This window comes from Pseudophryne corroboree, chromosome 2 (genome assembly GCF_028390025.1).
Source record: "Pseudophryne corroboree isolate aPseCor3 chromosome 2, aPseCor3.hap2, whole genome shotgun sequence".
In the NCBI taxonomy this organism is placed as follows: Eukaryota; Metazoa; Chordata; class Amphibia; order Anura; family Myobatrachidae; genus Pseudophryne; species Pseudophryne corroboree.
Window position 1 is genome coordinate 211,749,641 of NC_086445.1, and position 27,193 is coordinate 211,776,833.

The 27,193-nt window shown below is 46.5% G+C and overlaps 1 protein-coding gene across 2 annotated transcripts in view; it reads left to right on the forward strand.

Moving 5' to 3' along the window:
* Positions 1 to 26,337, forward strand: part of TFCP2 (transcription factor CP2) — a 298,923-nt gene extending 272,586 nt beyond the window's left edge. For both annotated transcript variants that reach the window (XM_063952290.1, XM_063952289.1), the window contains exons 14-15: positions 16,730 to 16,781; positions 25,362 to 26,337. In XM_063952290.1, the coding sequence (XP_063808360.1) occupies positions 16,730 to 16,781; positions 25,362 to 25,399 (90 nt within the window). In that variant the 3' untranslated portion in view covers positions 25,400 to 26,337. The remainder of the gene's footprint in view (positions 1 to 16,729; positions 16,782 to 25,361) is intronic.
* The last annotated feature ends 856 nt before the right edge of the window (positions 26,338 to 27,193 follow it).

Below are 27,193 nucleotides of genomic sequence, written 5' to 3' on the forward strand. Positions count from 1 at the left end.
CTGCAGATAATATCTCAGGGGTACAGGTTGGAATTAGAGACAGATCCACCTCGCCGTTTCCTGAAGTCTGCTTTACCAACGTCCCCTTCCGAAAGGGAGACGGTTTTGGAAGCCATTCACAAGCTGTACTCTCAGCAGGTGATAGTCAAGGTACCTCTTCTACAACAAGGGAAGGGGTATTATTCCACTCTATTTGTGGTACCGAAGCCGGATGGCTCGGTAAGGCCTATTCTAAATCTGAAGTCCTTGAACCTGTACATAAAGAAGTTCAAGTTCAAGATGGAGTCACTCAGAGCAGTGATAGCGAACCTGGAAGAAGGGGACTTTATGGTATCCTTGGACATCAAGGATGCGTATCTCCACGTTCCAATTTACCCCTCACACCAGGGGTACCTCAGGTTCGTTGTACAAAACTGTCACTATCAGTTTCAGACGCTGCCGTTTGGTTTGTCCACGGCACCTCGGGTCTTTACAAAGGTAATGGCCGAGATGATGATTCTTCTTCGAAGAAAAGGCGTATTAATTATCCCATACTTGGACGATCTCCTAATAAGGGCAAGGTCCAGAGAACAGCTAGAGATGGGATTAGCAATATCTCAAGAGGTGCTAAAGCAGCACGGATGGATTCTGAATATTCCAAAATCCCAATTAATGCCGACAACTCGTCTGCTGTTCCTAGGGATGATTCTGGACACGGTTCAGAAAAAGGTTTTTCTTCCCGAGGAAAAAGCCAAGGAGTTATCCGACCTGGTCAGGAATCTCCTAAAACCAGGAAAGGTGTCTGTACATCAATGCACGCATCTTCAGATGCACCTGCGGATAACCCTGTCTCCAAGGACAAGGGTATCTCTTCTGTGGTGGTTGCAGAGGGCTCATCTATTGGAGGGCCGCAGATTCGACATACAGGATTGGATCCTGGTGACCACGGACGCCAGCCTGAGAGGCTGGGGAGCAGTCACACAAGGAAGAAACTTCCAGGGAGTGTGGTCGAGCCTGGAAAAGTCTCTTCACATAAACATTCTGGAACTAAGAGCAATCTACAATGCTCTAAGCCAGGCGGAACCTCTGCTTCAAGGAAGACCGGTGTTGATCCAGTCGGACAACATCACGGCAGTCGCCCATGTAAACAGACAGGGCGGCACAAGAAGCAGGAGTGCAATGGCAGAAGCTGCCAGGATCCTTCGCTGGGCGGAGAATCACGTGATAGCACTGTCAGCAGTGTTCATCCCGGGAGTGGACAACTGGGAAGCAGACTTCCTCAGCAGACACGATCTTCACCCGGGAGAGTGGGGACTTCATCCAGAAGTTTTCCACATGCTAATAAACCGTTGGGAAAGACCAATGGTGGACATGATGGCGTCTCGCCTCAACAAAAAACTGGACAGGTATTGCGCCAGGTCAAGAGATCCGCAGGCAATAGCTGTGGACGCGCTGGTAACACCTTGGGTGTACCAGTCGGTGTATGTGTTTCCTCCTCTGCCTCTCATACCAAAGGTATTGAGAATCATACGGCAAAGCGGAGTAAGAACGATACTAGTGGCTCCGGATTGGCCAAGAAGGTCTTGGTACCCGGAACTTCAAGAGATGGTCACGGACGATCCGTGGCCTCTACCTCTAAGACAGGACCTGCTTCAGCAGGGACCGTGTCTATTCCAAGACTTACCGCGGCTGCGTTTGACGGCATGGCGGTTGAACGCCAGATCCTAAAAGGAAAAGGCATTCCAGAAGAAGTCATTCCTACCTTGATTAAGGCAAGAAAGGAAGTCACCGCGAAGCATTATCACCGCATTTGGCGGAAATATGTTGCGTGGTGCGAGGATCGGAGTGCTCCGACGGAGGAATTTCAACTGGGTCGTTTCCTACATTTCCTGCAATCAGGATTGTCTATGGGTCTCAAATTGGGATCTATTAAGGTTCAAATTTCGGCCCTGTCAATATTCTTCCAAAAAGAATTGGCCTCAGTTCCTGAGGTCCAGACTTTTGTCAAAGGAGTACTGCATATACAGCCTCCTGTGGTGCCTCCGGTGGCACCGTGGGATCTAAATGTAGTTTTAGATTTCCTCAAATCCCATTGGTTGAACCACTAAAAAATGTGGATTTGAAATATCTCACATGGAAAGTGACTATGTTACTGGCCCTGGCGTCCGCCAGGAGAGTATCTGAACTGGCGGCTTTATCTTATAAAAGCCCTTATTTAATTTTCCATTCGGATAGGGCAGAGCTGCGGACGCGTCCGCATTTTCTCCCTAAGGTGGTATCAGCGTTTCACCTGAACCAGCCTATTGTAGTGCCTGCGGCTACAAGCGACTTGGAGGACTCCAAGTTGTTGGACGTTGTCAGAGCTTTAAAAATATACATTTCAAGGACGGCTGGAGTCAGAAAATCTGACTCGCTGTTTATACTGTATGCACCCAACAAGTTGGGTGCGCCTGCTTCTAAGCAGTCGATTGCTCGTTGGATTTGTAACACAATTCAACTTGCACATTCTGTGGCAGGCCTGCCACAGCCTAAATCTGTTAAGGCCCATTCCACAAGGAAGGTGGGCTCATCTTGGGCGGCTGCCCGAGGGGTCTCGGCATTACAACTCTGCCGAGCAGCTACGTGGTCAGGGGAGAACACGTTTGTAAAATTCTACAAATTTGATACCCTGGCAAAGGAGGACCTGGAGTTCTCTCATTCGGTGCTGCAGAGTCATCCGCACTCTCCCGCCCGTTTGGGAGCTTTGGTATAATCCCCATGGTCCTTTCAGGAACCCCAGCATCCACTAGGACGATAGAGAAAATAAGAATTTACTTACCGATAATTCTATTTCTCGTAGTCCGTAGTGGATGCTGGGCGCCCATCCCAAGTGCGGATTATCTGCAATACTTGTACATAGTTATTGTTAACTAATTCGGGTTATTGTTTAGGGAGCCATCTTTCAGAGGCTCCTCTGTTATCATACTGTTAACTGGGTTTAGATCACAAGTTGTACGGTGTGATTGGTGTGGCTGGTATGAGTCTTACCCGGGATTCAAAATCCTCCCTTATTGTGTACGCTCGTCCGGGCACAGTACCTAACTGGAGTCTGGAGGAGGGTCATAGGGGGAGGAGCCAGTGCACACCACCTGATCTGGAAAAGCTTTACTTTTTGTGCCCTGTCTCCTGCGGAGCCGCTATTCCCCATGGTCCTTTCAGGAACCCCAGCATCCACTACGGACTCCGAGAAATAGAATTATCGGTAAGTAAATTCTTATTATTGCATGTATACACCTTGTAATCATTGAATCAAGAGAGAAAGATCAACAAAGGATCAAAAAGTTTGCAAGTATAATTTAGATCTTTATATCTCTGTCATTATCTGTATAGCAGCGCCTTTTGATCTTCCTTCCACCAATTAAATTTCACTTGTCTCTTTTTGTGATCTGGATTTGGGCAGATCATAGGAAGGTAGGATTGGGCAGCTAACTCTATTTGCGCCAGAACTCACACATACCTTTTTCTTTATGAGCTAAAAGTGGTAGTTGTGGATTTCCCTCTGTACTATGAACAGGTTGCCACCACTTTCTGCATCCTCCACTGTACCACATTGTAAACTTTGTAATTTGGAACTTCCCATTAAAAGCGTTGATGTACGTAGTGTTGTAGTGGATATAGTCATACTTGGTTTGGACACCTCTAGAAGAGATGAATCTGTGACCAGCTCCGACAACAAAATTCACTCCACCTCACTGGATTTAAACTTCCAGTGCAAAGAACTTTCCACCTGTAGGATACAGTTAAGGTTTTTAAATATATATTTTAATAAGTGTAGCGAAAGTCTTGTTTAAAGTTTGTACAATCTAATTAAATGCACAAATGTTACACTAACATTGCATGAAAAAATATTTAACAGTAATAGAAAAGCAAACTTCTAAAAAAACATAAATGCTAAATCAGATTTCTTCTTGACCAAACGAGTTCTTCTCTACATTAGGTCCCATCCTGCAGATAAATAAGGCATTGATGTATACCAGCCTTTTTAGTAATAATGTTATCAAGATTAGTTTTGGCCATTTAAATAGGTTAGGTTTCAACCAGAGCGGGTAATGTGGATGCCTCCTTTAAAGCATGCACAACATAGACTGCGGGGTAGGGTGCATCAAACGCCCCATGAATTTTTAAAAGTAAGAAAAATTTTGTCCCCATGCTACATTTTTTAAAATTTGCATACAAATTTTGAAGAATCTGAGATGATATTTATGTGGCCCACCATGCACCTGAAGTTTAAGATTTCTATTTTTCTATTTATTTTATTTCTTTTTATTTCTATAAATTTCCATTTATTTTATCTGAAAAAGAAATAATGATTTGATTAATGATTTAGATGGGAACAGCCACGATATGCCCATGAAGCTTCATGCTGTTCCCTTTCTTTGTTATGTTCTTATGTTCTTAAATCAATGTAAGACACGCATTCATGGCACACATACAAAAGTTGGCTTCGTTTTGCTAAAGTTAGTTATTTTGTATAATACAATACACATGCTTTAGTACCAAGATACAGACAATTTTTGGGTGTGGAGGTGGACCACCTAAGTCAAATTTTACATCAAAATTTTTTTGCATAGTTTCTATGCTAAAAAGGTACATTTTAAGAATAGGGACAGCAAGCATTCCGAATGTCGGGGCGTTTGATACACCCTACTGCGGAGTAGATTGACTAAAGCATCTAAAAGTGGTGGTGTTGTCTGTAGCAGCCAATCAGATTCTTTGTGTCATTTTCTAGGATGCAATAGAGCAGGCCTGCTCAACCTGTGGTTCTCCAGCTGCTGTGAAACTGAAATTCCCAGCATTCTCTACCACAGGTTTAGCATTACTTGAGGGGAAGAAAAAGGAAACTTTGTTGAGGCACACTTTTTTTAAAACCTAGCTTTTAATAATAATTTTATTTATATACAGCTTTTCTCCAGTAAGACTCAAAGTCGCTTTACAGTCATTAAACATAGTACATATATTTAGTATTGCAGTCAGTAAAAGAAATAAATGAAAGAAAGAAAGAAAATAAAACCTACAGATGTAGCCACCTTTATCTTGACTGGCTGAGGCGTTTGTCCCGATCGAGCATACGCAGCGTACCGGGGCGTATGGAGGCGCGCCTAGTCACAGAGAGGCGTACCTAATCTCACTGAGGCAGACAAAGCGTTTGGCGTTACCTTTACGTGTAATACCTGCGATCATCCACCAGATGTCGCCTTTTACAATCACCACTGCGCATGCGTGTGGTCTCCCGTAAAATACAATACTGAAATATATAATAAGGCCTACTTTACTAAGCGTCTCATTACGCTGCATTATTTAAAACAGTAAATACTCATTATGCTGCATTATTTAATACAGTATATACGGTACAGACGCAAATAGTACAGCATACAGTATATGATCCATCTACAGTACTTTATGAATATGTGAGCGTCCAAGTCCCGCAGACAAAACAACATAAAACCAGTAGTGTACACTGTCGCAAATGGACGTGTTAGAAGTTCACTATTGCCTCTTGAGATTAGGAATTTTGTACAGTAAATTAGCGTCCTAATCCCGTAGCCATTACAGCATAATCAAAACCAATGGATTTATTCATCTGTCTGCGGCGAAGTGGTGAAGTGTTCCGCTTCCTATACTCGGAGTCCCGAATTCGATTTCTAAAGTACGAATGCATGTTAGTTTTTTCCAGACACTTTATTATTTTTTTATTCACATAAACCAGGGCAAAGCTGCAGGAGCGGTTCTACTGTTAAGGTTCTATGCACCGTACAGTACACATACAATTCTGTAGCAGGGCAGACTCAATAGAAATGGCTACCACCTATGACTCCTTGCCCCACGGAGGCCCTAGGCTACGGAGCAAGTAACAGTCCAGATTTTGCAGGCTATGGGGCAATGCTGAAGGAGCGTCACAATCCCCTAGCTAAAATACACAGGGGCGATAGGAATAAGCGAGGTCTATGCACATTACGGTACACCGGAATCAATCGCACAGCACACTGGCAAAATGGCCGCCGCCCCTGAACCCCCACCACGTGGCAGGCAGCGCTCGGATATGGAGTGAGAGATTGCAAAAGTTTTGCAGGCTACGGGGCAATGCTGAAGGAGCGTCACAATCCCCTAGCCAAAATACACAGGGGTGATAGAGATAAGCGAGGTCTATGCACATTACGTTACAGTGGGCTCGATCGCGTAGCAAACTGACAAAACACAAGTTTTACATAAAGCAGGGCAAAGCTGCAGGAGAGTTTCTACTGTCAAGGTTCTATGCACCGTACATTACACATACAATTCTAAAGCAGGGCAGACTCAATTGAAATGGCTACCGCCTGTGACTCCTAGCTCCATGGAGGCACTTGGCTATGGAGCAAGTAACAGCACAGATTTTGCAGGCTACGGGGCAATGCTGAAGGAGCGTTAGAATCCCCTAGCTAAAATACACTGGGGCGATAGGGATCAGCGAGGTCTATGCACATAACGATACACCGGACCGCATCGCAAAGTGACAAAATGTCCGAGGCACGTGAACCACTGCCTTGTGGCAGCACTCAGCTATGGAGCGAGCAACGGCATAGGTTTTGCAGGCTACGGGGTAATGCTGAAGGAGCGTCAGAATCCCCTAGCTAAAATACACAGGGGTGATAGGGATAAGCGAGGTCTATGCACATAAAGATACACCGTAAAGTTCCCCATGGTTTTGATTATGCCTTTTCTTTGAACACTGTATTTTCCACTGCCTCGCCCTACCCCCATCCCACTTTCCCCTTCCCCCCTGGGAGCCTGCAAAGTACATGCAGTAGACAGAGAGGGAGTTCCGATCAGGTTACAAGACATGTGCAACAGTATACTACTGTATGTAGGAAAATCCCCCACCCACTCTGATGTATGTGAAACCTGTGTGCACCCTTCCATTGAATGTATAACAAAGAAAAAATAATAATAAAGTGAATGTCATGGGAACATGTATATTAAAAAAAAAAAAAAAAAGGTTGGCACTTTGGGACTCAAACCTGGAACTCTCAGTGTGGGAGGTGGGAGCCTTCATCGCTAGGTTGGTATGGAAGGGGAGACAATTAGCTGCCGGAGGGTACCAACCCCAAGTTTCTGTGACCCCCACAAGGCTCATGGCAAGCGTCGGAACCCATGGTGGGTCTGAATTAACGGGCCCATTATAGTCTATGGGAAAATGGGTCCACTTTGCGTACTGATATCTCTTGTTCTGTGTGTCCCAGAGACTCGGGACTGGTACCATTTAAAAGAGGAGACTCTTGGCTTTCGGGGCAGACCAACCACTAGTTTATGGGACACTGGAAAGGGAAACGGTAAGCAACCGTGTATTGGGTCCCCTCCAGTTGTCCGCCTAGCTTGCACAGGATGCAGGGTTTCTGGCTAGATAGGAAATACTGTACCGAAATGCTAAGCATGGTAATTTGACATCCAGGAACATAGGGAGGAGTTTTATCTCTCTCCATTATACTTAGAAAAATTACACTTGCCACTGTAGGTTACAAGCTGTTCGTGCTAATTAGTACACTAGTAGAACATACTGTACAGAGATACTAAGTACAGTGATTTGGCATCCACAAATTTAGGGAGGAGCTTTAGTCTCTCTCCATTGTAATCTTTCTAAGTATAATGGAGAGATAAAAGCTCCTCCCTAAGTTCCTAGATGCCAAATCACCATCCTTAGTATCTCTGCACAGTATGTTCTACTAGTGCACTAACTAGCACGAACAGCTTTTAACTGGATGCCAAATCACCGTACTTAGTATCTTTTTACAGTATGTTCTATTAGGGTACTAATTAGCACGAACAGCTTGTAACGTACAGTGGCCAGTTTAATCTTTCTATGTATAATGGAGAGAGATAAAAGCTCCTCAGTATGTTCCTGGATGCCAAATCACCGTACTTAGTATCTCTGTGCAGTATTTTCTATTAGGGTACTAATTAGCTGTTCGTGCTAATTAGTACCCTAATAGAAAATACTATACAGAGATACTAAGGATGGTGATTTGGCAACCAGGAACTTAGGGAGGAGCGTTTATCTCTCTCCATTATACATAGAAAGATTAAACTTGCCACTGTACATTACAAGCTGTTTGTGCTAATTAGTACACTAGAAGAACATACTGGGGACTCGGACTCATACAGAACTTGCATTTCAAAAGCACGGTATTTTCCACCGCCTGCCGCTAGCCCATCGCCCTTCCCCCCCCTGGGAGCCTGCACAGGTCATGCAGTAGACAGGGAGGGAGTTATTCACATAAACCAGGGCAAAGCTGCAGGAGCAGTTGTAATGTTAAGGTTCTATGCACCATACGGTACACATACAATTCTGTAGCAGGGCAGACTCAATTGAAATGGCTACCGCCTGTGACTCCTTGCCCCATGGAGGCCCTCGGCTATGGAGCAAGTAACAGCAGATTTTGTAGGTCACGGGGCAATGCTGAAGGAGCGTCAGAATCCCCTAGCTAAAATACACAGGGTCGATAGGGATAAGCGAGGTCTATGCACTTAATGATACCCCAGACCCCATCGCATCACAAAGTGACAAAATGTCTAAGGCACATGAACATCCACCTTGTGTCAGCACTCAGCTATGGAGCGAGTGACGGCATAGGTTTTGCAGTCTTCGGGGCAGTGCTGAAGGAGCGTCGGAATCCCCTAGCTAAAATACACAGGGGCGATAGGGTCAAGCGAGGTCTATGCACATAATTCTACAAAACGGGGGTTCATGTGCCTCGGACATTTTTTTACTTTGTGATGCGATTGGGTCTGGTGTATCGTTATGTGCATAGACCTCGCATATCCCTATCGACCCTGTGTATTTTAGCTAGGGGATTCTGACGCTCCTTCAGCTTTGGCCCGTTCTTTGAACACAGTATTTTCCACTGCCTGGCCTTCCCCCATCCCACTTTCCCCTTCCCCCCTGGGAGCCTGCACAGTTCATGCAGTAGACAGGTAGGGAGTTTCGATCAGGTTACAAGACTAGATTTATGTGAAACCTGTGTGCACCCTTCCATTGAATGTATAACAAAGAAAAAAAATTATAATAAAGTGAATGTCACGGGAACTCGGACGCTCATACCGTAAATGTATTTCAGAAGCACGGTGTTTATGCATTGTACATACTTCCTTTCACACAATTACTTGCGTCTCCATACACAATCTTGCATCTGCATACACAAGTGTTTTAACATGTTCGTTTGTGTCTGTATAAACGATTTATTTATATTGAGAACTCTCACCGTCTGACCATTGGTCACCATCTATTAATATTACAGTCGTCACTGACCACTTGCCAGAGCTGTAGATCAATCCGCCGCTATATGATCGAAAGTACTGGATTAGTGGAGCATTAGCCACCCAGTGGTGGTGATGTGTAATGCATGCTGAGTATCTAGAATCGCCTCAACGCGCCTGCCTGTGATTAAACTCAGCAAGCTAAGCTATCGCCTTAGCGTGACTAAACGTCCGTCTAGGCGGAGAATCGGTCAAGATAAAGGTGGCTACATCTGTAGGGATCACAATAAACCTACAGGCTGGTTGGTGTAGACCTTTTGGGTAAAACTTCCATCTATTCCACCACATAAAGATACCAGATGAGGCATATGTGGGAAAAGTGATGTGTGTAGTAGTAAGATATACCCTGTATGAATCACTGAACGTGTAGTACGTCCTGCCCACAGGGGTACCGTCTGAGACAGCCACCTGGGGTACATTGTGTAGGTTGCTGTTGGCAGGGTGTGTAAGTGGTGGAGGCATAGCATGCCGTGGGGCGGAAGCACTTGTTAGAAAACAACGCACAAGTAAACAACAATAGTAGCTAGGGCAGACAATAATGGAAAGTCAGGGTGATAGTAGTTGGTAGGCAAAGATAATGCAGTAAGAATGATGGTCAGTATAGAGAACACAAAATGAACAGTAAAAAAAGAAAAGTAAATATCGGCAGGCTCATAGGCAGGTGGAGGCCAGGAGCATGACTGAAGCATCTTCGGCAGTGCAGCTAAGCCAGTAGCAGGGTCAACAGTGGAAGGAGGCTAAGTGTGGTAGGGGTCCCCAGGAGCCGTGGGAATGAGGTACTGTAGCTGAGGTGACTCACCGGCAAGCAGCAGAATGGAGTGTACAGCTGCTGCGGCAGAAAGGCCCACCCAAGATGGCTAGTCTGCAGCTCGGCTGTGCCGGTGGTTTCGGCTCCCAGCAGCAACAGGAGGAAGGTAGCACAGCAGTGAAAAGGCAGAGAGTCCCCAGGGGAAGCAGCAGACAACCGGGCATTGATTCACATTCATTCCCCGTAGCCGACATGAACAGGAGGTACCACATGGAGGCATTAAGATGGCGGCCCCAGGCAGGTCCCATCACTCAATTTGCTTCACTCCATCAATGAGACCAGCAGACTGTTATTTTATAATTTTGTAGAAGTGATGAACTCACACCAATTGTGACACTGATAATTATAAAACTCTTCAAGTTATGAGGTGGGTAGTATACTCATCAAAACAAAATCAACGAAAATCCACAAAGATGATAGAGGGCCCAATGTAAGTACAGCCCACAGGTACATTTCCAAATAGCAGTAGGATGTTGTAATCCCTTTTTATACGTGAAAAAAAATCGCTCTGGGATTATGCAGATCTAAAGCTAACAATCTGTCAACAATATATTAATAATCCATTCCAATTCTTGATAAAATAGAATAGCATTCCCTAATAGCAAATCTGTGGTAGGGTATGCTGGGACATGTAGTTTCACAACAGCAGGAGGGCCAAAGGTTGGCCAGTCGTGCAATAGACGAATGAGAGCTAGAATCTGGTTGTTATTGGCAACATAACCATTTTGATAAGCGTTAGTAAATTTACCCGTATGAGTTTGAGGGAGATATTAAAGAAGCTGTGTGGGGTGAGGAGGAAGCTTTCAATCACACCGAATACAAAACATTGACCAAATTTAGGAGGGGTGTCTCTTATTTTCTCTAACGTCCTAGTGGATGCTGGGGACTCCGTAAGGACCATGGGGAATAGACGGGCTCCGCAGGAGACTGGGCACTCTAAAGAAAGATTTAGTACTACCTGGTGTGCACTGGCTCCTCCCTCTATGCCCCTCCTCCAGACCCCAGTTAGAATCTGTGCCCGGCCAGAGCTGGGTGCTTTTAGTGAGCTCTCCTGAGCTTGCTAATAAGAAAGTATTTTAGTTAGGTTTTTTATTTTCAGAGAGCTTCTGCTGGCAACAGACTCTCTGCTACGAGGGACTGAGGGGAGAGAAGCAAACCTACTAACTGCGGCTAGGTTGCGCTTCTTAGGCTACTGGACATCATTAGCTCCAGAGGGTTCGAACACAGGATCTTAACCTTGGTCGTCCGTTCCCGGAGCCGCGCCGCCGTCCCCCTCGCAGAGCCAGAAGACAGAAGCCGGCGGAAGCAAGAAAACATCGAAATCGGCGGCAGAAGACTCCTGTCTTCACATGAGGTAGCGCACAGCACTGCAGCTGTGCGCCATTGCGCCCACACTACCCACACACTCCGGTCACTGTAGGGCGCAGGGGGGGGCGCCCTGGGCAGCAATTAGGATACCTCTTGGCAAAAAGACACATATATACAGCTGGGCACTGTATATATGTACGAGCCCCCGCCATTTTATGTACACAGACCCGGGACAGAAGCCCGCCGCTGAGGGGGCGGGGCCTTCTTCCTCAGCACTAAACGGCGCCATTTTCTCTCCACAGCTCCGCTGAGAGGAAGCTCCCCAGGTTCTCCCCTGCAGTATCAAGGTAGAAAAAGGGTAAAAAGAGAGGGGGGGCACATAAATTTAGGCGCAAATTATCATAAACAGCAGCTACTGGGTAAACACTAAGTTACTGTGTAATCCCTGGGTTATATAGCGCTGGGGTGTGTGCTGGCATACGCTCTCTGTCTCCCCAAAAGGCCTTGTGGGGTCCTGTCCTCAATTAGAGCATTCCCTGTGTGTGTGCGGTGTGTCGGTACGTTTGTGTCGACATGTTTGATGAGGACGGTTACGTGGAGGCAGAACAAGTGCAAGTGAATGTGGTGTCGCCGCCGACACCTGATTGGATGGATATGTGGAAGGGGTTAAATGATAACGTAAGCTCCTTGCATAAAAGGTTGGATAATCAGTCAGGGTCTCAACCCATGTCTGATTCTACAGCTCAGGGGCCATCAGGGTCTCAAAAGCGCCCACTATCCCAGTTGGTTGACACAGATGTCGACACGGATTCTGACTCCAGTGTCGGTGACGATGATGCAAAGTTGCAGCCTAAAATGTCTAAAGCCATCCGATACATGATTATAGCAATGAAGGATGTATTGCACATATCGGAGGAAAACCCTGTCCCTGACAAGAGGGTTTATATGTTTGGGGAGAAAAAGCAAGAAGTGACTTTTCCCCCTTCACATGAATTAAATGAGTTATGTGAAAAGCGTGGGATTCCCCTGATAGGAAAGTACTGGTTTCCAAAAGATTACTTATGGCGTATCCTTTCCCGCCAACGGATAGGTTACGCTGGAAATCCTCCCCTAGGGTAGACAAAGCGTTGACACGCTTATCTAAGAAGGTGGCCCTGCCGTCACAGGATACAGCCGCCCTATAGGAAGCAGGAAGGTATCCTGAAGTCTGTTTATACACATTCTGGTACTCTTCTGAGGCCAGCAATTGCTTCGGCCTGGATGTGTAGTGTTGTAGCAGCATGGACAGATACTCTGTCTGAGGAGATAGATACCCTGGACGGGGAGACTATTTTACTGACCCTAGGGCATATCAAAGACGCTGTCCTATATATGCGGGATGCCCAGAGGGACATTTGCCTGCTGGGCTCTAGAATAAACGCAATGTCGATTTCTGCCAGAAGGGTCCTATGGACTCTGCAATGGACAGGTGATTCAGAATCTAAAAAACACATGGAGGTGTTACCTTATAAGGGTGAGGAATTGTTTGGGGACGGTCTCTCGGACCTAGTTTCCACAGTTACGGCTGGGAAGTCAAATTTCTTGCCATATATTCCCTCACAGCCAAAGAAGGCACTGTATTACCAAATGCAGTCCTTTCGTTCACAAAAAAGCAAGAAAGTCAGAGGTGCATCCTTTCTTGGCAGGGGTAGAGGAAAAAAGCTGCACCATGCAGCTAGTTCCCAGGAACAAAAGTCCTCCCTGGCTTCCACTAAATCCACCGCATGACGCTGGGGCTCCACAGCCGGAGCCAGGAGCGGTGGGGGCGCGTCTCCGAAATTTCAGCCACCAGTGGGTTTGCTCACAGGTGGATCCTTGGGCTATACAAATTGTGTCTCGGGTATACAAGCTGGAATTCGAGGTGACGCCCCCTCACCATTACCTAAAATCGGCCATGCCAGCTTCCCCCATGGAAAGGGAGGTAGTGTTGGCAGCAATTCACAAGCTATATCTCCAGCAGGTGGTAGTGAAGGTTCCCCTCCAACAGGGAAGGGGTTACTATTCCACTATGTTTGTGGTACCGAAACCGGACGGTTCGGTCAGACCCATTTTGAATTTAAAATCCCTGAACATTTATCTGAAGAAATTCAAGTTCAAGATGGAATTGCTCAGAGCGGTCATTGCAAGCCTGGAAGAGGGGGATTTTATGGTGTCTCTGGACATCAAGGATGCGTACGTGCATGTCCCCATTTATCCACCTCATCAAGAGTACCTCAGGTTTGTGGTACAGGACTGTCATTACCAATTCCAGACGTTGCCGTTTGGCCTGTCCACGGCACCGAGAATATTTACCAAGGTGATGGCGGAAATGATGGTGCTCCTTCGGAAGCAAGGGGTTACAATTATCCCATACTTGGACGATCTCCTCATAAAGGCGAGGTCCAGGGAGCGGTTGCTGATCAGCGTAGCACACTCTCAGGAAGTGTTGCGACAGCACGGCTGGATTCTGAATATTCCAAAGTCGCAGCTGATTCCTACGACGCGTCTGCCCTTCCTGGGCATGATTCTGGACACAAGCCAGAAAAAGGTGTTTCTCCTGGAGGAAAAGGCTCAGGAGCTCGTGACTCTGGTCAGAGACCTCCTAAAACCAAAACAGGTATCGGTGCATCACTGCACGCGATGGTGGCGTCATACGAAGCCATTCCCTTCGGCAGGTTCCATGCGAGGATCTTTCAGTGGGATCTGTTGGACAAGTGGTCCGGATCGCATCTTCAGATGCATCGGCTAATCACCCTGTCCCCCAGGGCCAGGGTGTCTCTTCTGTGGTGGCTGCAAAGTGCTCACCTCCTCGAGGGCCGCAGGTTCGGCATACAGGACTGGGTCCTGCTGACCACGGATGCAAGCCTCCGAGGATGGGGGGCAGTCACTCAGGGAAGAAACTTCCAGGGGCTGTGGTCAAGTCAGGAGACTTGTCTGCACATCAATATCCTGGAACTATGGGCCGTATACAACGCCCTGAGTCAAGCGAAGCCTCTGCTTCGAAACCAACCAGTGCTGATTCAGTCAGACAACTTCACGGCAGTGGCCCATGTAAACCGCCAGGGCGGCACAAGAAGCAGGGTGGCAATGGCAGAAGCCACCAGGATTCTTTGTTGGGCGGAGAATCACGTACTAGCACTGTCAGCAGTGTTCATTCCGGGAGTGGACAACTGGGAAGCAGACTTCCTCAGCAGGCACGACCTCCACCCGGGAGAGTGGGGACTTCATCAAGAAGTCTTCACACAGATTGCAAATCGATGGGAACTGCCACAGGTGGACATGATGGCGCCCCGTCTCAACAAAAAGCTAAAAAGGTATTGCGCCAGGTCAAGAGACCCTCAGGCGATAGCTGTGGACGCACTTGTAACACCGTGGGTGTTCCAGTCGGTATGTGTTTCCTCCTCTTCCTCTCGTACCAAAGGTGCTGAGAATTGTGAGAAAAAGAGGAGTGAGAACAATACTCATTGTTCCGGATTGGCCAAGAAGGACTTGGTACCTGGAATTGCAAGAAATGCTCGCAGAGGACCCATGGCCTCTGCCTCTCAGACAGGACCTGTTGCAACAAGGGCCCTGTCTGTTCCAAGACTTACCGCGGCTGCGTTTGACGGCATGGCGGTTGAACGCCGGATCCTAGCGGAAAAAAAGGCATTCCGGATGAAGTTATTCCTACGCTGATAAAGGCTAGGAAGGACGTGACAGCAAAGCATTATCACCGTATATGGCGAAAATATGTTGCTTGGTGTGAGGCCAGGAAGGCTCCTACAGAGGAATTCCAGCTGGGCCGGTTCCTGCACTTCCTACAGTCAGGAGTGACTATGGGCTTAAAATTAGGATCCATAAAGGTCCAGATTTCGGCCCTATCCATTTTCTTTCAAAAGGAACTGGCTTCGCTTCCTGAAGTTCAGACGTTTGTAAAGGGAGTGCTGCATATTCAGCCCCCTTTTGTGCCACCAGTGGCACCTTGGGATCTTATCGTGGTGTTGAGTTTCCTGAAATCTCACTGGTTTGAGCCACTTAAGACCGTGGAGCTAAAGTATCTCACGTGGAAAGTGGTCATGCTATTGGCCTTAGCTTCGGCTAGGCGTGTGTCAGAATTGGCGGCTTTGTCATGTAAAAGCCCCTATCTGGTTTTCCATATGGACAGGGCAGAATTACGGACTCGTCCGCAATTTCTGCCGAAGGTGGTGTCATCTTTTCATTTGAACCAACCTATTGTGTGCCTGCGGCTACTCGTGACTTGGAGGACTCCAAGTTGCTTGATGTAGTCAGGGCTTTGAAGATTTATGTAGCCAGGACGGCTGGAGTCAGGAAAACTGACTCGCTGTTTATCCTGTATGCATCCAACAAGCTGGGTGCTCCTGCTTCAAAGCAGACTATTGCTCGCTGGATCTGTAACACGATTCAGCAGGCTCATTCTGCGGCTGGTTTGCCGCATCCAAAATCAGTGAAAGCCCATTCCACAAGGAAAGTGGGCTCTTCTTAGGCGGCTGCCCGAGGGGTCTCGGTATTACAACTTTGCCGAGCAGCTACTTGGTCGGGTTCAAACACCTTTGCAAAGTTCTATAAGTTTGATACCCTTGCTGAGGAGGACCTTGTGTTTGCCCATTCGGTGCTGCAGAGTCATCCGCACTCTCCCGCCCGTTTTGGGAGCTTTGGTATAATCCCCATGGTCCTTACGGAGTCCCCAGCATCCACTAGAACATTAGAGAAAATAAGATTTTACTCACCGGTAAATCTATTTCTCGTAGTCCGTAGTGGATGCTGGGCGCCCGTCCCAAGTGCGGACTTTCTGCAATACGTGTATATGGTTATTGCTTAATAAAAGGGCTATGTTGGCATCTGTTTGATGCTCTGTTGTTGTTCATACTGTTAACTGGGTAAGTTTATCACGAGTTATACGGTGTGATTGGTGTGGCTGGTATGAGTCTTACCCTGGATTCTAAAATCCTTTCCTTGTAATGTCAGCTCTTCCGGGCACAGTTTCCTTAACTGAGGTCTGGAGGAGGGGCATAGAGGGAGGAGCCAGTGCACACCAGGTAGTACTAAATCTTTCTTTAGAGTGCCCAGTCTTCTGCGGTGCCCGTCTATTCCCCATGGTCCTTACGGAGTCCCCAGCATCCACTACGGACTACGAGAAATAGATTTACCGGTGAGTAAAATCTTATTATAGTGCTTGAAAGCTATTATCTCAGTCTTAAATAGTTTTTTTCATTGATGTAAAATGCTTTTGTCTGTTCTATATTGAGAGAGGGTCTCATGATAACTAATGTACTTACTTTATTTCCATAGATGATTCAAAATTTTCAAGACGAGTCATGCTTTGTGTTGGATACAATGAAAGGTAGGGCACCAGCTCTGGGCCAGCATTGTTTGCTCACGTAATCCTCATTTGCATTTACTTGGTCCAGAGGCTGGACAATGACTGGAAGAAAAGCCATAAAAAATTCAGCTAAGGAACCATAGGAAATTTTCTTTTTTCAAACTGAAGACGTTATGTTAGTTACTTATCCTGCTAACACTTTTCTATCATAATACAACGTGAAAGACCATTGGCACTGAAGGTGAGATGGCAATTGATGAAACAATCACAATTGATGCTGGTTTCGGCCTGTATAGATTCACAGGCTACTGAAAAATGTCAGCGGAACAATACATGTTGTGCATGCAGCCTGGATTAGGCACAGTGGCTTTCTTGCTTTTGGCAAATGCACATCCCTGTTAAGGGCCCCATACACTTATACGACATGACGGTCCGTCATGTCGTATAAGAGTTCGTCCAATCTCCCAGGAGCCTCACGGTTGGTAAATTAATTTCTCTGACGTCCTAGTTGATGCTGGGAACTCCGTAAGGACCATGGGGAATAGCGGCTCCGCAGGAGACTGGGCACAAAAGTAAAGCTTTAGGACTACCTGGTGTGCACTGGCTCCTCCCCCTATGACCCTCCTCCAAACCTCAGTTAGATTTTTGTGCCCGGCCGAGAAGGGTGCACACTAGGGGCTCTCCTGAGCTTCTTAGTGAAAGTTTAGTTTTAGGTTTTTTATTTTCAGTGAGACCTGCTGGCAACAGGCTCACTGCATCGAGGGACTAAGGGGAGAAGAAGCGAACCTGCCTGCTTGCAGCCAGCTTGGGCTTCTTAGGCTACTGGACACCATTAGCTCCAGAGGGACCGAACACAGGCCCAGCCTCGGAGTCCGGTCCCAGAGCCGCGCCGCCGGCCCCCTTACAGAGCCAGAAGCAAGAAGAGGTCCGGAAAAATCGGCGGCAGAAGACATCAGTCTTCAACAAGGTAGCGCACAGCACTGCAGCTGTGCGCCATTGTTACTCAGGCACACTTCGGTCACTGAGGGTGCAGGGCGCTAGGGGGGGGCGCCCTGAGCAGCAATGTAAACACCTTGGCTGGCGAAAATACACCACATATAACCCCAAGGGCTATATGGATGTATTTTAACCCCTGCCAGAACTCCCCAAAAAGCGGGAGAAAAGGCCGCCGAGAAGGGGGCGGAGCCTATCTCCTCAGCACACGGGCGCCATTTTCCATCACAGCTCCGCTGGAAGGACGTCTCCCTGACTCTCCCCTGCAGTCCTGCACTACAGAAAAGGGTAAAAAAGAGAGGGGGGCACTAATTGGCGCAGTTGTAATAATAACAGCAGCTATAAAGGGAAAAGCACGTTTTATAGTGGTATTCCTGTCTATATATAGCGCTCTGGTGTGTGCTGGCATACTCTCCCTATGTCTCCCCAAAGGGCTAGTGGGGTCCTGTCCTCTATCAGAGCATTCCCTGTGTGTGTGCGGTGTGTCGGTACGATTGTGTCGACATGTTTGAGGAGGAAAATGAGATGGAGGCGGAGCAATTGCCTATTATAGAGTTGTCACCCCCTAGGGAGTCGACACCTGAGTGGCTGAGCTTATGGAAGGAATTGCGTGACAGTGTCAGTTCTTTACGAAAGACAGTTGACGACATGAGACAGCCGGCTACTCAGCTTGTGCCTGTCCAGGGGTCTCAAACGCCATCAGGGGCTTTAAAACGCCCGTTACCTCAAATGGCAGACACAGACACGGATACTGACTCCAGTGTCGATGATGAGGAGACAAACGTGACTTCCAGTAGGGCCACACGTTACATGATTGAAGCAATGAAAAATGTATTGCATATCTCTGATAATACAAGTACCACTAAAAAGGGTATTATGTTTGGTGAGAAAAAACTGCCTGTAGTTTTTCCTGTATCCGAGGAATTAAATGAAGTGTGTGATGAGGCGTGGGTTTCCCCCGATAAAAAACTGATAATTCCTAAAAGGTTATTGGCATCATACCCTTTCCCGCCAGAGGATAGGGCACGTTGGGAAACACCCCCTAGGGTGGATAAAGCGCTCACACGCTTGTCTAAACAGGTAGCACTACCCTCTCCTGATACGGCCGCCCTAAAGGAACCTGCCGATAGAAAGCAGGAGAATATCCTAAAATGTATATACACTCACACGGGTGTTATACTGCGACCAGCAATCGCCTCAGCCTGGATGTGCAGTGCGGGCGTGGCGTGGTCGGATTCCCTGACTGAAAATATTGATACCCTAGATAGGGACAGTATATTACTGACTATAGAGCATTTGAAAGATGCATTTTTATATATGCGTGATGCACAGAGGGATATTTGCCGACTGGCATCAAGAGTTAGCGCGCTGTCCATTTCTGCAAGAAGAGGTTTATGGACGCGGCAGTGGTCAGGTGATGCGGATTCTAAAAGGCACATGGAAGTATTGAAACAATAAACAAGAAAAAGCGCTAGGAAACTGGATGAGAGAATTCCGACAATTTTAATAAAGAATAAGAATTAGATTACTGTTGCAACAGATGAATAAAAAATTCATTAGAATCAATTAAAAATAGGGCCTAATATAGCACTGCAAGATTTTAGAAAGTCCCATATGCTGTATATGGTATATGCAACAGTAATCTAATTCTTATTCTTTATTAAAATTGTCGGAATTCTCTCATCCAGTTTCCTAGCGCTTTTTCTTGTTTATTGTTTCAGTTTAGGGTCTAACTAACCCTGTTATATTAGCTGCTTTAAGAAAGACCACTCACCACGAGCGCCAAAGGTTTTACTTGTTAATTCCATTCTCCCACTTATACACATGGAAGTATTGCCTTATAAGGGGGAGGAGTTATTTGGGGTAGGTCTATCAGACCTGGTAGCCACGGCAACTGCTGGAAAATCCACATTTTTACCCCAGGTAGCTTCTCAACCTAAGAAGACGCCGTATTATCAGGCGCAGTCCTTTCGGCCCCATAAGGGCAAGCGGGCAAAAGGCGCCTCATTTCTGCCCCGTGGCAGAGGGAGAGGAAAAAGGCTGCAGCAAACAGCCAGTTCCAAGGAACAAAAGCCCTCTCCCGCCTCCGCAAAGTCCTCAGCATGACGCTGGGGCTTTACAAGCGGACTCAGGCACGGTGGGGGCCCGTCTCAAGAAATTCGAGACGTCTCCCCCTCGCCGTTTCCTAAAGTCTGCTTTACCGATGTCTCCCTCAGACAGGGAGGCAGTATTGCAAGCCATTCACAAGCTGTATTCCCAGCAGGTGATAATCAAGGTACCCCTCCTGCAACAGGGAAAGGGGTACTATTCCACACTATTTGTGGTACCGAAGCCGGACGGCTCGGTGAGACCAATTTTAAATCTAAAATCCTTGAACACTTACATACAAAGGTTCAAATTCAAGATGGAGTCACTCAGAGCAGTGATTGCAAACCTGGAAGAAGGGGACTATATGGTCTCTCTGGACATCAAAGATGCTTACCTACATGTCCCAATTTACCCTTCTCACCAAGGGTACCTCAGGTTTGTGGTACAGAACTGTCACTATCAGTTTCAGATGCTGCCGTTTGGATTGTCCACGGCACCCCGGGTCTTTACCAAGGTAATGGCCGAAATGATGATACTCCTTCGAAAAGAAGGGAGTTTTAGTTATCCCTTACTTGGACGATCTCCTGATAAGGGCAAGATCCAGGGAACAGTTGGAAGTCGGGGTAGCACTATCCCAGATAGTGCTGCGGCAGCACGGTTGGATTCTCAATATTCCAAAATCGCAGCTGATCCCGACGACACGCCTTCTATTCCTAGGGATGATCCTGGACACAGTCCAGAAAAAGGTGTTTCTCCCGGAGGAGAAAGCCAAGGAGTTATCCGAGCTAGTCAGAAATCTCCTAAAACCAGGCCAAGTCTCAGTGCATCAATGCACAAGGGTCCTGGGAAAGAGGGTGGCTTCTTACGAAGCAATCCCATTCGGCAGATTCCACGCAAGAACCTTCCAGTGGGATCTGCTAGACAAATGGTCCGGGTCGCATCTTCAGATGCATCAGCGGATAATCTTGTCACCAAGGACAAGGGTGTCTCTCCTGTGGTGGTTGCAGAGTGCTCATCTTCTAGAGGGCCGCAGATTCGGCATTCAGGACTGGGTCCTGGTGACCACGGATGCCAGCCTGAGAGGCTGGGGAGCAGTCACACAGGGAAGAAATTTCCAGGGCTTGTGGTCAAGCCTGGAGACATCACTTCACATAAATATCCTGGAGCTAAGGGCCATCTACAATGCTCTAAGCCTAGCAAGACCTCTGCTTCAAGGTCAGCCGGTGCTGATCCAGTCAGACAACATCACGGCAGTCGCCCACGTAAACAGACAGGGCGGCACAAGAAGCAGGAGGGCAATGACAGAAGCTGCAAGGATTCTTCGCTGGGCGGAAAATCATGTGATAGCACTGTCAGCAGTGTTCATTCCGGGAGTGGACAACTGGGAAGCAGACTTCCCGGGAGAGTGGGGACTTCACCCAGAAGTCTTCCACATGATTGTGAACCGTTGAGAAAAACCAAAGGTGGACATGATGGCGTCCCGCCTCAACAAAAAACTAGACAGGTATTGCGCCAGGTCAAGGGACCCTCAGGCAATAGCTGTGGACGCTCTGGTAACACCGTGGGTGTACCAGTCAGTGTATGTGTTCCCTCCTCTGCCTCTCATACCCAAGGTACTGAGAATCATAAGAAGGAGAGGAGTAAGGACTATACTCGTGGCTCCGGATTGGCCAAGAAGGACTTGGTACCCGGAACTTCAAGAGATGCTCACAGAGGACCCGTGGCCTCTACCTCTAAGAAGGGATCTGCTCCAGCAGGGACCCTGTCTGTTCCAAGACTTACCGCGGCTGCGTTTGACGGCATGGCGGTTGAACGCCGGATCCTGAAGGAAAAAGGCATTCCGGATGAAGTCATCCCTACCCTGATCAAAGCCAGGAAGGATGTAACCGCACAACATTATCACCGTATTTGGCGTAAATATGTTGCGTGGTGCGAGGCCAGGAAGGCCCCTACAGAGGAATTTCAACTGGGTCGTTTCCTGCATTTCCTGCAAACAGGACTGTCTATGGGCCTAAAATTAGGGTCCATTAAGGTTTAAATTTCGGCCCTGTCGATTTTCTTCCAGAAAGAACTGGCTTCAGTTCCTGAAGTTCAGACGTTTGTCAAGGGGGTACTGCATATACAACCTCCTTTTGTGCCTCCTGTGGCACCTTGGGATCTCAATGTAGTTTTGGGGTTCCTAAAATCACATTGGTTTGAACCACTCACCACTGTGGACTTAAAATATCTCACATGGAAAGTGGTAATGCTGTTGGTCCTGGCTTCAGCCAGGCGTGTCTCAGAATTGGCGGCTTTATCCTATAAAAGCCCTTACCTAATTTTTCATACGGACAGGGCAGAATTGAGGACTCGTCCTCAATTTCTCCCTAAGGTGGTTTCAGCGTTTCACCTGAACCAGCCTATTGTGGTACCTGCGGCTACTAGGGACTTGGAGGACTCCAAGTTGCTGGACGTAGTCAGGGCCCTGAAAATATATGTTTCCAGGACGGCTGGAGTCAGGAAATCTGACTCGCTGTTTATCCTGTATGCACCCAACAAGCTGGGTGCTCCTGCTTCTAAGCAGACTATTGCTCGTTGGATTTGTAGTACAATTCAGCTTGCACATTCTGTGGCAGGCCTGCCACAGCCAAAATCTGTGAAAGCCCATTCCACAAGGAAGGTGGGCTCATCTTGGGCGGCTGCCCGAGGGGTCTCGGCGTTACAACTTTGCCGAGCAGCTACTTGGTCAGGGGCAAACACGTTTGCTAAATTCTACAAATTTGATACCCTGGCTGAGGAGGACCTGGAGTTCTCTCATTCGGTGCTGCAGAGTCATCCGCACTCTCCCGCCCGTTTGGGAGCTTTGGTATAATCCCCATGGTCCTTACGGAGTTCCCAGCATCCACTAGGACGTCAGAGAAAATAAGAATTTACTTACCGATAATTCTATTTCTCGTAGTCCGTAGTGGATGCTGGGCGCCCATCCCAAGTGCGGATTGTCTGCAATACTTGTACATAGTTATTGTTACAAAAATCGGGTTATTATTGTTGTGAGCCATCTTTCCAGAGGCTCCTCTGTTATCATGCTGTTAACTGGGTTCAGATCACAGGTTATACGGTGTGGCTGGTATGAGTCTTACCCGGGATTCAAAATCCTTCCTTATTGTGTACGCTCGTCCGGGCACAGTATCCTAACTGAGGCTTGGAGGAGGGTCATAGGGGGAGGAGCCAGTGCACACCAGGTAGTCCTAAAGCTTTACTTTTGTGCCCAGTCTCCTGCGGAGCCGCTATTCCCCATGGTCCTTACGGAGTTCCCAGCATCCACTACGGACTACGAGAAATAGAATTATCGGTAAGTAAATTCTTATTATTAGATATATCGTATGCAGTTTTTTTTTTTTGCATACGATATAACTTACTATCCTATCTATTTACTGCGGGAACCGACATATAACGAGTGCAGCACTCATGATATGTTGGATCTAGGGGGATCCGAGCCGATGCTCACGGGAACGCGCATCGGATCGGCTTTTCAAGCACTCCGAAAAGGCCAGATTTCACCCAATATATCGGGCCGAATGCCCAAATTGGGCTGAAATCGGGCAAAATCGGCCTAGTGTATGTGGCCCTTAAGACAAGGCGTTCAATACACTGCTTTCTATAGCACTATATGAATTCCAGCTTAGGGGTATATTCAATTAGGGTCGAAAGCTGCCGTCTGTCGAAAAGACGGCAGTTTTTGACTTTTTAAGGTCAAATCGTGATTCGACCTATTCAGTCCCCGCTATTTTTATTCGACAAGTCAGGGTATTCGACTTGTCGAATAGTACGTGAATCGTCAGTATAGCTGCCGGTTCATGTACTGTTGAGGGAAACGGGGCCAAATTCGACAGGATTTGGCCCCGTTTCCGACCATCTCGGTCCGACATAAAAAACTGTCAGACTGAGATGAGGGACCTTAGAGGAGGAGAGGGGGAGGGGGGGGGGGGGAAGCCGCAGGCAGACAGTGGAGAGCAGCGTTACAGCACAGCGCTGCAGGAGGATGTGTCACAGCTGCGCCACTCACGGCAGCGTCCATTCGGCTCCAGCAAGTGAGGTCACGCTCGCTGGAGATGGGTGGACACTGCCGTGAGGTCTGGCGGCTGTGAGACATCCTTCTGCAGCGCTGCTCTCCTCCATCTGCCCGCGGCTGACCCCGCTGGTCACCCCCCTCTCCTCCGCATCTCAATTCGACTTTTTTTAAAGGCGAATTGAGATGGGATTGAATAGGGGTTGTCGGATCCATTCCGACAAATGCATGTCGGAAATGGATCCGACCCTAATTGAATATACTCCACAATCTGTATACATGGTCCTAAACTGGTTACTCAGCAGCAGCTACAGCTGATATCCTTGTGTATTGACTACTGAGTGTCCTTTTTTAGGACTTGGACAGTTAGTCCAGAATTACTCTTCCTATGCAGTACTAGAATAGTGTTTTATAGGATGTCATTGCACCTAACGCACCAATTCTTTCAAACTTCATGTTGCATTTTAATTCAGGCTTGTGGAACACCTTATGTTTCGGACAGAAAACAAAAGCATTCACTAGCTGCCATTACCAGCTCACTGACACATTGCAGTCAATGAGGAATGTAAATTCCAGTCACATTTAAGCATTAAGGGGCCTTGGCTGTGATAATATCTCATGGACATTTTTTAGAATTTGAACAAAATAAATGTGGAAAACACATTGGGCGGGATGTAATGCCGCCTGAATTCTGCCAACGTGCGTTGTGCCGGACGAACTCTGACTTTTTTTTTTTTTTTTTGAAGGGGAAATCACTTACAAGGAATGGTTTTGCCTTGTAAGTGATTGCCCCTTTAAAAAAAAAAAAAAACGTCCTGGCTCAGACGGCATCCCACACATTGGCTGAACTCATGTGGCAGTACATCCCGCTTCTTGTGTACAACTTTTTGGGAAAACACTAGGAACGCTGAGTGAAAACCAGCCATAGCAGCAATGTCAAGTGCTACGTAAAGATCGGTGTAACGTTGTATAGCCATCTGACGTCTAAGCACTAGTGATTCCATGCCTGTGTATGTAAGCTTTAACATTAGTGTCCTGATCAAAGCTGATATTTCAATTTGTGAAATCCATGGTCATTTTAGTACATTGATTTTTTTTTGTATTTTTTTTAGTTTGTACTTAACAAAGGATTTTAAGCTGTAATCTATCTGAGCACAGTGTGTAGGTAATGGGTCTACTGTAATCTACCTGACCACAGTGCGTAAGCAACGGGTGTACTGTAATCTGATCACAGTGCATAGGCAACGGGTAAACTCTAATCTACCAAAGCAGCTTGCGTAGGCGATGGGTCTACTGTAGTCTACTTGAGCACAGTGTGTAGGAGATGGGTATACTGTAATCTACCTGAGTAATATCCTCTATTACTATGTGCTGAGATTGATGGTGTGAAAGAATCCGGAGGCTTACCATTTCGCCTTCTACTTTTACTAATTATTTTTTGTTTTTTATTAATTATTTATTTTGTCTTTCAGCTGAAGGCAATGACAGTTACCACATCATCTTAAAATAAGGTGCCATAGCCGATGCTCCTTGTTTCCTCATCACTGAAGACACAGATCCGGGTTCTCCTGTAGGCAGATTCCCAAGACTTGAATGCACTAGAGACCACTGACTCTCCAAGTGTGTTGCCACTTTATTGGCAAATGACTTGATTCCCCCCCCCCCCCCCCCCCCTTCCCCCTCCTATTGAGAGAGACGGGCTGACCCTGCTTGTGCAGACTGAAATCAAACATGCATTCTGTTAAACAAGCTGAGTTTATCACAGCGATGAAGCATAGTGGTGATATCTCTTGGCGTATTGATCTGGTTTTGTCTGCATAAGGGCGAGCAGCTGCAGATATTTTAAAAAGACATGGACTTGGATTACGTGAACCTGGTCAGAGTAATACAGTACTTTGGGTTATACATTCACTATCCACTTCCCTTTTTTATACATAAAACAAAGAAAGAAAAAAGAAAACCTTATAAACCTTTTAAGCTGTTTCACCGGCTGCTGTAAGAAGTGGATGCAATATTCTTGAAGCATATTGTTGTATGTTGGATCACCCCAACAAAACTGTACTGTCTGAAAAGGGGGGTATTTAGTGTTTTTTTTTTTTTTAAATGTAGCATGTGTCCTTTTGTATGATGCTTTTTGTAACACCAGCCATCTTCCCCCAGCTATCCCTGTTCTCCAGATTTTTACTTGCCTTTATACGTATATATTTTTTTTTAATGGACTCCCACTGAAGATGACACTTCTTATTTCTACCTGACTGTTGGACAGGTAACGTTCCTGTTACTGATCGATGGACTTGTTTGTCAATGCTGTATACATCTGTGATCTTGGCGATTTGCATTGTTCCAACCAGACTCACCTTTTATCTGTAAACCTAAGGAAAAAATAAATAAATAAATATATATATATATATATATATATATATATATATATATATATATATACACAAATCCAAAAGCCGGCACTCCATGGAGTACAGTGTTAGCTTGCCAGGGTGCACTCCCGGGGCCTGCCAACCCCCTACCATACACTCCAAAAGAAAGAGGCACTCCCGGTCTTTAAGCAAATTCAAACAAACTGGTGGTTTTAATCAACGTTTCGGGGTACTACGTGTGTGTGTCCTGATGACGGGGGGCAGTACCCCGAAACGTTGATTAAAACCACCAGTTTGTTTGAATTTGCTTAAAGACCGGGAGTGCCTCTTTCTTTTGGAGTGTGTATATATATATATATATATATATATATATATATATATATATATATAATATATATAGGTTCCTGCATGCAATAACTGGCAGGATATGAGGAGACTTGTGCTTAAGTGATAAGTCAAGGAGTGGCCAAATCTGGCCACAAAGCGAGCTTTCAAATTCAACTAAACTAATGAAGTATCAAAAACAATTTCTGATCACTGATTTTTTTTTTTTTTTTTTGTAACTTTGTCTGCAATTCGTTATTGTTACATTTAATTTCCAAGAGATTTGCAAGGCGTTGCTATTCTATATTTATAGAGGCACCTGTGACATTCTGCAAGTCTTGTGGGACGATGCGCATACCTCTGATAATAAAACAAAACACTGCTGCCATTTCAAGGATTCTGGGATCATGCTGTGTTATAAAAGGCGTCATTTCTTTCTTTTTAAACTGAACCAGGCGAAAACAGTGAGAAAATGCTGGGTGTAATAAGCTATGTTCATTTATTTTAACCAGTTATTGCAGAGCCTTTATACAAGAGACTCCCAGTATTGAGCGATCCACATCGCAATCATGGAAAATCCTGCAATTGGCCCAAGACAGATCACTGAG